At 39.9% G+C, this 11,948-nt stretch overlaps 2 protein-coding genes across 2 annotated transcripts; both read right to left on the minus strand.

Annotated features, from left to right (window-relative positions):
* Positions 1-332: 332 nt before the first annotated feature.
* Positions 333-1,271, minus strand: LOC308344165 (putative olfactory receptor 2B8; the record flags this gene model as incomplete). Its single annotated transcript, XM_080805645.1, has 1 exon — positions 333-1,271. The coding sequence occupies one exon, from the start codon at positions 1,269-1,271 to the stop codon at positions 333-335; it is 939 nt and encodes a 312-aa protein (XP_080661771.1).
* Positions 1,272-9,376: 8,105 nt separating this feature from the next.
* LOC308344439 (putative olfactory receptor 2B8) lies at positions 9,377-10,315 on the minus strand (the record flags this gene model as incomplete). Its single annotated transcript, XM_080805981.1, has 1 exon — positions 9,377-10,315. The coding sequence occupies one exon, from the start codon at positions 10,313-10,315 to the stop codon at positions 9,377-9,379; it is 939 nt and encodes a 312-aa protein (XP_080662107.1).
* Positions 10,316-11,948: the final 1,633 nt, after the last annotated feature.

An 11,948-nucleotide genomic window follows, 5' to 3' on the forward strand; every position in this document is an offset into this window, starting at 1 on the left:
TATAGTCATTTGTATTCTTATTTTCCTATGACTTTATGATATGTGTATGTCTTCTTACAAAAGGAACAGAATAGTGTTCCCAAATGAGGGGGGAATATGAAAAACCTCTGAAGTTTCTTAAAATGAAATATGATGCAGATGCTCTAGGAGAATCTCTGGAGGCATCATGAACCCATGAACTTGGATATTGAGCACTCACTTGCATTAAAGCATCAGGTAAGAAAATTCCCTTGAGAGATGTTACAGGAAAGTTTGAATGACATGGGGAGAACAGAATCCTCTTAAAACCTCTGACAGTCAAAATCTTCCATCAAAGGGTCTTTCTCACCCAGTCATCTGGAGTCCTGTCCCCTACAAAGCACCTTCTTCATTGCTCCTGTCACATCCTTATTCCTCAGTGTATATATGACAGGGTTGACCATGGGGGTGACGATGGTGTAGAACAGAGAAACAAACTTGCCCTGATCCTGGGAGTAGTTGTCGCTGGGCTGGAGGTAAGCATAGATGGCCGTGCCATAGAACAGGGAGACCACTGTGATGTGGGACCCACACGTGCCAAACGCTTTCCTCTGCCCTGAAGCTGACTTTATTCTTAAGACCGCCCTGACAATCTGACCATAGGAGAAGATGATTAATGTCACAGGTATGAGGAGAATGATCACACTGACAAAGAAGAGCTCAGACTCATTCACAGTGGTGTCAACACAGGCAAGCTTGAGCAGTGCGGGGACCTCACAAAGGAAGTGGTCTATTTTATTTCTCCCACAAAGTGGTAAAAGGAAGATGAGCACTGTCTGCAATGAGGAGTTGGCAAAACCAACGAACCACGATGCAGAAGCCATGAGGGCACAGAGGCGGGGGTGCATGATCACGGTGTACTGCAGGGGCTTGCAGATGGCTGCATAGCGGTCAAATGCCATGACCCCTAACAGAATGCATTCTGTGGATCCCAACCCTAAGGAGACATACAGCTGAACTACACAGCCACCAAATGAGATAGACTTGTCTGCTGTCCTGAGATGAACCAGGAGCTGAGGGACAGTGCTGGTCGTGTAACACAGGTCCAGAAAGCTTAGGTTGGAGAGGAAAAAGTACATGGGAGTCTGAAGATGTGGGTCCAGTTGGGCCAAGGCAATGATGGTGGTGTTTCCCAGCAGAGTGAACAGATAGAAGATCAGGAGGACCACAAAGAGGACTAGCTCCAGTTGAGGCCGGTCAGAGAACCCCAGCAGGATAAACCCCGTGGAAGAACTGCCATTCTTCTGTTCCATCCTCTGTTAGTGCATGTTTCCTGTTAGGACCAAGCGTTTAGCAATTTTTAAAGGAAATCTTCAAAAAAGTAAACAGTTGGTGGGGGTGGGAGGACGATCTATTATGTTTTAAAGTAAAGGCCATTGGATTTTATCAGTAACTATTTGAAGAAATGATGTACTCATTGAAATTGCATAGCTTATACCAACTTAGTTCCACATTATCACAAAAAGTAAATCATTATAATTTAATATAAGAAAAAAATACCTAATGCCCCCTGTATTTGCATCAGTTGTAGGTACAAAATATCTTTTGGTTAGAGATTAATGGCACTTAAAGGACTGTAAATATGTAGGATCATTTAAAAATTTTTAAAGTATTTATTTAAATTAAATTTAGTTAACATAAACTGTATTATTAGTTTCAGAGGTAGAGTTCAGTGATTCATCAGTTGTGTATAACATCTTGTGCCGATTACATCATGTGCCTTCCTTAATGTCCATCATCCGCTTACCCAGTTCTCCCACTCCCCTCCAGCAACCCCCAGTTTGTTTCCCATGGTTAGACTCCCTCTCTATTTTCATCTTATTTTATTTTTCCTTCCTTTCCCCTAGGTTCATCTGTTTGGTTTCTTAAATTCCACATATGAGTGAAATCATATGGTATTTGTCTTTCTCTGACTGTCTTATTTTGCTTAGCATAATACCCTCTAGTTCCATCTTGTCATTGTAAATGGCAAGATTTCATTCTTTTTGATGGCTGAGTAATATTCATTTAGGTAAGGTAGCTAAAACTGAAATTATATATATATATATATGTGTGTGTGTGTGTGTGTGTATATATATACACATATAGTCTTTATCCATTTATTTGTCGACGGACACCTGGGCTCTTTTTATATTTTGGCTATTGTAGGCATTGCTGATATAAACATTGGGGTGCAGGTGCCCTTTCAAATCACTATGTTCTATCCTTTGGATAAATACCTAGTAGTGCAATTGCTGGGTTGTAGGGTAACTCTTTTTTCAACCTCTTGAGGAGTTTTCCAGAGTGGCTGCACCAGTTTGCATTCCCACCAACAGTGTAGAGGGTACCCCTTTCTCTGTAACCTTGCCAATATCTGTTGTTTCCTGACTTGTTAATTTTAGCCATTCTGACCAGTGTGAGGTGGTATCTCATTGTGGTTTTGAGTTGTATTCCCCTGATGCTGAGTGATATCGATCTAATGAGATTACTTTCCATACTCATGGATTGAAAGATTAATATTGTTAAAATGTTTATACTGTCCAAACAATCTACACATGAAATGCACTCCCTATCAAAATCAGCACTTTTCACAGAGCTGGAACAATCCTAAAATTTGTATTGCACCAGAAAGACCCAAATAGCCAAAACAATGTTGAAAAACAAAACAAAACAAAGCGGGAAGCATCAGAATCCCGGACTTCAAGCTGTGTTACAAACTGTAATTGTGGAGACAGTATGGTACTGCCACAAAAACAGACACATAGAACAATGGGACAGAACAGAGAGCCCAGAAATGGATTCTCAACTCTATGGCCACCTAGTCTTTGACAAAGCAGGAAAGAATATCCAGTGGAAAAAAGACAGTCTCTTTAGCAAATGGCGCTGGGAAAATTGAATGGCCACATGCAGAAGAATGAAACTGGACTATTTTCTTACACCACACACAAAAATAAACTCAAAATGAATGAAAGACCTAAATGTGAGACAGGAATACATCAAAATCCTGGAGGAGATCCCAGGCAGCATGCTTTTTGACCTCTGCTATAGCAACTAGATGTGTCTCCTTGGGCAAGGGAACAAAAGCAAAAATTAACTATTGGGACTTCATCAATATAGAAAGCCTCTGCACAGGGTAGGAAACTCTATTAACAAAACTAAAATTCAACCTATGGAATGGGAGAAGACCTTTGCAAATGACATATGTGATCAAGGGTTAGTATCCAAAATCTATAAAGAACTTGTCAAACTCAGCACCCCAAAAATAAACAATCCAGTTAGAAAAGGGCAGGAGACATTGAACAGATATTTCTCCAAAGACATCCAGATGGCTGACTGACACGTGAAAAGATGCTCAACATCAGTCATCATCAGGGAAGTACAAATCAATGCCATGATGAGATATCACCACACACCTGTCAGAATGGTGAAAATGAGCAACATAGGAAACACCAGGATGTTGGCAGGGATGTAGAGAAAAGGGAACCCTCTTACCTTGTTGGGAATGCAAGCTGGTACAGCCACTCTGGAAAACAGTATGAAGGGTCCTCAAAAAGTTGAAAATAGAGCTCCCATCAATTGCACTACTGGATATTTACTTCAAATACATAAATACAGTGATCTGAAGGGGCACCTGCACCCCAATGTTTATAGCAGCAATGTCCACAATAACCAAAGTATGGAAAGATCCCAGATGTCCATCAACAGATGAATGGATAAAGAAGATGTGGTATATGATAAAGAAGACAATGGAATATTATGCAACCATCAAAAAAGGGAAATCTTGCCATTTGCAACAATGTGATGGAACTAGAGGGTATTATGCTAAGTGAAATAAGTCAGTCAGAGAAAGACAACTACCATATGATTTCACTCATATACAGAACTTAGGAAACAGACCAGATGAATATAGCGGACAGGAAAAAAGAAGTCTGGGAAGCAAACTATATGAGTTTCTTAATGACCAGGAACAAACTCAGGGTTGATGCAGAGAGGTGGGTGGGGGGATGGACTAGATGGGTGATGGGTATTAAGGAAGGATTGTGATGAGCACGGGGTGTTATATGTAGGTGATGAATCACTAAATTCGAAATCTGAAACCAAATTTACCAGATATGTTAACTAACTAGAATTTAAATGAAAACTTGAAATCAACAAAAGAAAAAAAAAGACAATGAGTATTCCAACTCCATCATATGGAAATGGTTAGGCACACAGTACATTTTTAATTCTTCTAAGACTTCTCAAAACTGAATTGGTCTTGGGGGTAGACACATTGTTGTGTGGGAGAAATTGTTACAATATTCATAAAATGTTCATGAAATCTGAATTGAGAATGTAGCATTTCACACTATTTTATACCACCTTTGATTTCCTATAAAGATGTGATCAGTGCCAGCCATGCATATAAATCTATGCAGAAAAACTTTCTTAATGGAATTAATTATAAAGATATTTGAGACAGTCTGAACGTGCAACAACAGGGAATGTGCCCTGATTCACACCTGCTCAGAAGAGCAAATAAAACAAACCATGTTTCAGTCTCCTGCACACTCACACAGATATAGATAGATACTTATCTGAAATAAATTGCTGGCAACTTTTTAAATGTGCTTCTTAAAGGATGCACTCACCAAAGTAAAGGAGAGCAAACATAAGATGCTCACTCATCCAAAGAAGACAACAATATAATAATGCACCATTAGGATAAAATAATGATATATTTTAACATTATCCTAGCCATAGGGACTCAGAAGGCAATTAAGCAAAGGTAAAACTCTGGTGAGATAAACTTGTAAATACGATTTGCTGCTTTCCAGGATTGTATGCATTTGTGTGTGTACACATAAAAGAATGCTGAATGACTGCCTATCTAACAGGTATAAAAATGAATATGATTTTAAGGTGAAAAATAAAATGTCAGGCAACGAAGAAGCCCACCAAAAGAGAAAAAGGAATGTGATTGTCTTTCTATGTTAGGATTGCTTCCAGTGCCTTCCTGGACAGCACCCTAGGAGGGAACTAGAATATGAATATCATTGTCTATCTTCTTACCTTTATTTTTTTCACCTTGCATTCAGGAAAATTATCCGTTAGTAACTCTGGATATGGGAAAGATCAGGCTGCATAATTCATTCTCCCATCAATTCTCAAGAGTACTTCCTGCTGATCTGGGTCACTTTGGTCTCTTCTTTCTCTCCTCCTCAGCATCCATCCATCCATCTTAAAGCTGTGTGCACCACCACGGAAAGAAATCTTTTCAGAGAAATGTATGTTTAAGCTAAGGTTAAGGAGGAAATTTTGTTTTATTTCTTCTCACAAAATATAAAGAATTGATAATTAGACTAAGCACCAATATCTATATAGGTAGGTATCAAATGACCAAATGCAGTAAGAGACATTGATTCCTCTTAGACAAACAATGTAAATAATGCTGGCTGAAAATATTGAACACATCCACCCTCGGTACAGGGGCAAAGAATGGTGTCCTTAGGACCTATCATGATATATGTGATACAGGAAAATGCAGTTATAAAAATCAGACATAAATTATTCCTTTACATACCAAAAAAATAAATACTTGAAGAAAGCACAGGTTATAGAAATAGAGAAAGCATTTTATTAGGTAAACTAAAAATAAATAGATTCCACAAAATAAAAAAAGATGACATTCTGTGAAATAATTACCATCCAAAAAATATGATGGGAAATGACATCTCACAAGAACACAATTTTCCAATAATAATTAAGAAAAGAGGCATCAAACGAAAGAGGTTAAATGCTTAGTATCAGCATATGTAAGTGATAGAGCCAATAACATAAGTGTTTGATGGTGACATACACGTCTAAAAGTTTAAGTAGAAGAATACATTTTTCCCCAGAAAGAGCTGCTCAGTATGCACTGCACAATTTAAAGGCCAAAGATCTCAAGATAATATCTGTATTGAAGATATTTCAATTATATAACAGCCACCGAGATAATTGACATACAAACCCTGCCCTATCCAGTTCCTGAATAAACCTGAAATAGCGTTGGCAGTGGTAGAAATGAAAAACTATTACCTTAATAAAGCTTCTGTCCCCTAGGTCCGAGCTGACTCCAGATATACTAGAACAGGCCCCTGAGGGCAATGCAGGATGAGCTAATGAGGGGGAATGTAGCTATCACAACACCGGAAGGGACAGGTCTAATGAACATGGACGGTGTTTCCACCAGGTTCCATGGGAGAAGGGGATCAAGCAGGATTTCCACTGCACGTGGTTTGTTCAGGGAGTGCTCTCAGGATAAAGGGAATGAGGGAAGCAAAACAGAGCAGAGAATGCTGCTAAGCAAGGATGTGGTCTCAAGTGGAAGATGGCATGAGCCTGATCCCGTAAGAAGCTGGACACAACTCTCCCATACGAGTATCCATCTGTGCTGGTGGAAATACTCTGTCCTCGCTGTCTAATGCAATAGGTACTATCCACATGTCACTACCTCAGCATTTAAAATGTTCTAGCTGAGAAACAGAATTTTGTATTTTATTTTAATTAATTAATTAATTTTTCAACAACAAAAATTCTTGTTTATTAACAACAATAAAAAATCAATGTTGGTTAACAAATATCTCTTCAGATTAAAAAAAGAAGGAATATATCAAATACATTATAGTCCAGTTTTTTTCCTAGTCTCTCTCTCTCTTTCTTCTTCCTTCTTTCTTTCTTTTTTTTTTTTTTAAGATTTTATTTATTTATTTGGCAGAGAGAGAGATCACAAGTAGGCAGAGAGGCAGGCAGACAGAGAGGGGGGAGACAGGCTTCCCACCAAGCAGAGAGCCTGATGCAGGGCTCGATCCCAGGACCCTGAGATCATGACCTGAGCCAAAGATGGAGGCCTTAACCCACTGAGCCACCCAGGGGCCCCCTTTCTTTCTTTCTTTCTTTCATGTTCAGTTAGCCAACATATAATACATCATTAGTTTTTTTTTCTTTTATTTTTTCAGTGTTCCAAGATTCATTTTTTATGCACCACAGCCAGTGCGCCATGCAACACAAGCCCTCCTTAATACCCACCACCAGGCTCACCTATCCCCCCACCCCCTCTCTTCCAAACCCCTCAGTTTGTTTCTCAGAGTCCACAGTCTTTCATGCTTTGTCTCGTCCTCCAATTTACCCCTATTCATTTATCCTTTCCTTCTCCTAATGTCCTCCATGCTATTCCTTATGCTCCACAAGTAAGTGAAACCATATGATAATTGACTCTCTCTGCTTGACTTATTTCATTCAGCATAATCTCCTGCAGTCCCGTCCATGTTGATACAAAAGTTGGGTATTCATCCTTTCTGATGGAGGCATAATACTCCATAGTGTATATGGACCACATCTTCCTTATCCCTTCATCCGTTGAAGGGCATCTTGGTTCTTTCCACAGTTTGGCGACTGTGGCCATTGCTGCTATGAACATTGTGGTGCAGATAGGCCTTTTTTTCAGTACATCTGTATCTTTGGGGTAAATACCTGGTAGTGCAATTGCAGGGTCATAAGGTAGCCCTATTTTTTATTTTTTTAAGGAATCTCCACACTGTTTTCCAAAGTGGCTGCACTAGTGTGAGAGGGTTGCCCTTTCTCCCCTTTCTCCACATCCTCTCCAGCACTTGTTGTTTCCTGTCCTGATAATTTTGGCCGTTCTAACTGGTATAAGGTGGTATCTCAATGAGGTTTTGATTTGAATTTCCTCAATGGCTAATGATGATGGACATTTTTTTCATGTGTCTGTTAGCCACTTGCATGTCTTCATTGGAGAAGTGTCTGTTCATGTCTTCTGCCCATTTTTGGGCATGATTATCTGTTTTGTGCGTGTTGAGTTTGAGTTCTTTATAGATCTTAGATATCAGCCCTTTGTCTATAATGTCAATTGCAAATATCTTCTCCCATTCCGTGGGTTGCCTCTTTGTTTTGTTGACTGTTTCCTTTGCTGTGCAGAAGCTTTTGATCTTGATGAAGTCCCAAAAATTCATTTTCACTTTTGTTTCCTTTGCCTTTGGAGACGTGTCTTAAAAGAAGCTGCTGTGGCTGATATCGAAGAGGTTCCTGCCTCTGTTCTCCTCTAGGACTTAGATAGATTCCTGCCTCATGTTGAGGTCTTTCATCCATTTCGAGTTTATCTATGTGAATGGTGTAAGAGAATGGTCAAGTTTCATTCTTCTATACATAGCTGTCTAATTTTCCCAGCACCATTTATTGAAGAGACTGTCTTTTTTTCCCACCGGATATTTTTTCCTGCTTTGTCAAAGATTATTTGACCATAGAGTTGAGGGTCCATATCTGGACTGTCTACTCTGTTCCATTGATGTGTCTGTTTTTGTGCCAGTGCCATGCTGTCTTGGTGATCACTGCTTTGTAGTAAAGTTTGAAATCAGGCAATGTGATGGCCCACCTTTGTTTTTCTTTTTCAACATTTCCTTAGCGATTTGGGGTCTTTTCTGGTTCCATGCAAATTTTAGGACTGTTTGTTCCAGCACATTTAAAAATGCTGGTGGAATTTTGATCAGGATGGCATTGAAAGTATAGATTGCTCTGGGCAGTATAAACATTTTCACAATGTTTAGTCTTCCAATCCATGAGAATGGAATGTTTTTCCATCTCTTTGTGTCTTCCTCAATTTATTTCGTAAGTGTTCTATAGATTCTAGTGTATACATCCTTTACCTCTTTGGTAGGTTTATTCCTAGGTATCTTGTGGTTTTTGGTGCTATTGTAAATGGAATGGATTCCTTAATTTCTCTTTCTTTAGTCTTCTGTCTGTCCAGGACCTGCAGGCATTGGCATAACCTGTTGTCAGGGGTTGTGAACTCAGAGTCCTGCCCCTGGATCCCTACTTGCACCTCATACCCTAGGATAAGCCCATTATTTATAACAGCAAATGGCCCAATAGCTATTGGAGACAGTTCAACTTTTCAATCCTTTCTTTTCCTCTGGGACAGCTGACCTTGGCCCTGCTCATTATAATTCCCATGTTTCACTTAAGAGAATAGTATGAGTTTTGGCACTTAAAAAGACACATGACAAAAAAAAAAAAAAAGACACATGACTTGAAGAGGTGTAGGCTGGCTCAGTTGGTAGATCATCTAACTCTTAATCCCAGGGTTGTGAGTTTGAGACCCATGAGAAGTGTGGAGACTACTTAAAAAAAAAAAAAAAAGAAAGACACCTGATTTGTATCTCATCTGAATGAATGAATTAGGGAAAAATGAAAGCTGCTGTAGGAAGAAAATAAAGAAATAAAGAAAAAAGAAATTTCCTTGAGAGATGTCAGCTGAAATTTTCCATGACAAATGCAGGACACAAACATATTAAAAATTCTGGCATTCAAAGTCTTCCATCAAAGGGTCTTCCCTGCCTAGTCATCTAGAGTCATGCACTCTCGCTAGCACCTTCTTCATTGCTCCCGTCATATCCTTGTTCCTCAGTGTGTATATGACGGGGTTGACCATGGGCGTGACGATAGTGTAGAACAACGAAACAAACTTGGCCTGATCCTGGGAGTGGTTGTCGCTGGGCTGGAGGTAAGCATAGATGGCCGTGCCATAGAACAGGGAGACCACTGTGATGTGGGACCCACACGTGCCAAACGCTTTCCTCTGCCCTGCAGATGACTTTATTCTTAAGACCGCCCTGACAATCCGACCATAGGAAAAGGTGATTAATGCCACAGGTATGATAAGAAAGATCATGCTGAAAAAGAAAATCTCAGACTCATATACAGTAGTATCAACACAGGCAAGCTTGAGCAGTGGGGGGACCTCACAAAAGAAGTGGTCTATTTTATTTCTCCCACAAAGTGGTACAAGGAAGATAAGCACTGTTTCCAACAAGGAGTTGGCAAAACCAATGAACCATGACGCAGAAGCCATGAGGGCACAGAGACGGGGGTGCATGATCACGGTGTACTGCAGGGGCTTGCAGATGGCTGCATAGCGGTCAAACGCCATGACCCCTAACAGAATGCATTCCGTGCCTCCCAAACCTAGCGAGAGGAACAGCTGAGTTACACAGCCACCAAACGAGATAGACTTGTCTGCTGTCCTGAGATGAACCAGGAGCTGCGGGACAGTGCTGGTCGTGTAACACAGGTCCAGAAAGCTTAGGTTGGAGAGGAAAAAGTACATGGGAGTCTGAAGATGTGGGTCGAGTTGGGCCAAGGCAATGATGGTGGTGTTTCCCAGCAGAGTGAACAGATAGAAGATCAGGAGGACCACAAAGAGGACTAGCTCCAGTTGAGGCCAGTCAGAGAACCCCAGCAGGATAAACCCCGTGAAAGAACTGCCATTCTTCTGTTCCATCCTCTGTTAGCACATGTTTCCTGTTAGGACCAGGTGTTCAGCAATTTTTGAAATAAATCTTCAAAAAAATAAATGGTCGGTGGATCTATCATGTTATAAGACACAGCCCTCAGATTTTATCAGTAACTATTTGTTTTTTTTTTTAAGATGTTTATTTATTTATATTTGACAGACAGAGATCACAAGTAGGCAGAGTGGCAGGCAGAGAGAGAGAGGGAGGAAACAGGCTCCCTGCCGAGCAGAGAGCCCGATGCGGGGCTATATCCCAGGACCCTGAGACCATGACATGAGCCGAAGGCAGAGGCTTAACCCACTGAGCCACCCAGGCGCCCCTATCAGTAACTATTTGAATAAATAATGTACTCATTTATATTGACATAGCTCATGCCAATACAGTTCCACATTATCACCAAAGTATGTCATTTATACTTAGTGGAAGAAAAGTGAAAAAATGGACCTTGTGCTTGCATAAGTCAGAGGTATAAAAGGCCTTTTGTTCTGAGCTTAAAAGGACGTATAGTACTGTAAGTATAAACATACATTTTAGAGAGAACAGGGATGAGGGAAAAAGAGGGAGAATCAGAAAGAAACAGAAGGAGATGCAGAGAGAAGGAAAGACATTATTGTAAATATGTATCTCGTGATTCACAGCTGGATTTGCACAGAGATGGATTTGCACACACCTCACATGCAATAGATTATAGTAGAACATAATCTTGAAAATGCATTCAGATATGGGAATTTAAGACCTAGAATGTACTAATATGAAGAATTCAATCACATCCAAAATATTCTTAAGGGTTCTGAATATACACACTGTGTCAGAGTTACTTCTGTAAGATATTTATGAAAGCCACATGTTTGAATTGTGTTTCCTTATAGTAGTAAAACAACCAAATACTCAAATCAGAGGGAAGTTGAAAACAGCACCATTCTCTTACGGTCCTTAACTTGCCCTAAAGATGCTTAAAATCACCATACCAGTTTATCGGGAACTCTGAAAATTCCTTGACCCTGAATTGTCAGGTGGAATCAGAGCTCTAAAATCTGGTGGCCACAACGTTCTTCTCCTTCTGAAGATTTATGTTTCATACATTATCAACTAGAGTTCCTAAAATTCCTGAAAGAGGTAGGATTATTTCCTATCAACATTCTAATCAGAATAACAATTTAAAAAGTCATCCAACTCTGTAATCTACAAAGTGTAATGTTTTATATCACTTTCTATGACATATAATTACATAGATAAATACATAGAGATATAGTCAGGTACATTCTCAAAGCAAAGACTGGTCAAAGTGCTATAAAGGAAACCTTAACTAGTACAAAGAAAGGCATAAACAAAAGGATAGTTTGGTGTTATACAAAATCTCAGACATCTGTCAACAGTAGGTTAATAATCGCCTTTCTGGAAGCTCCCTTGAAAGGTTAGTGACACACGGGCGCCTGGGCGGCTCAGTGGGTTAAGCCGCTGCCTTCGGCTCAGGTCATGATCTCAGGGTCCTGGGATCAAGTCCCGCATCGGGCTCTCTGCTCAGCAGGGAGCCTGCTTCCCTCTCTCTCTGCCTGCCTCTCTGTCTACTTGTAATCTCTGTCAAATAAATAAATAAAATCTTTAAAAAAAAAAAAAAAA

Source organism: Martes martes (genome assembly GCF_963455335.1).
Source record: "Martes martes genome assembly, chromosome: 6".
NCBI lineage: Eukaryota > Metazoa > Chordata > Mammalia > Carnivora > Mustelidae > Martes > Martes martes.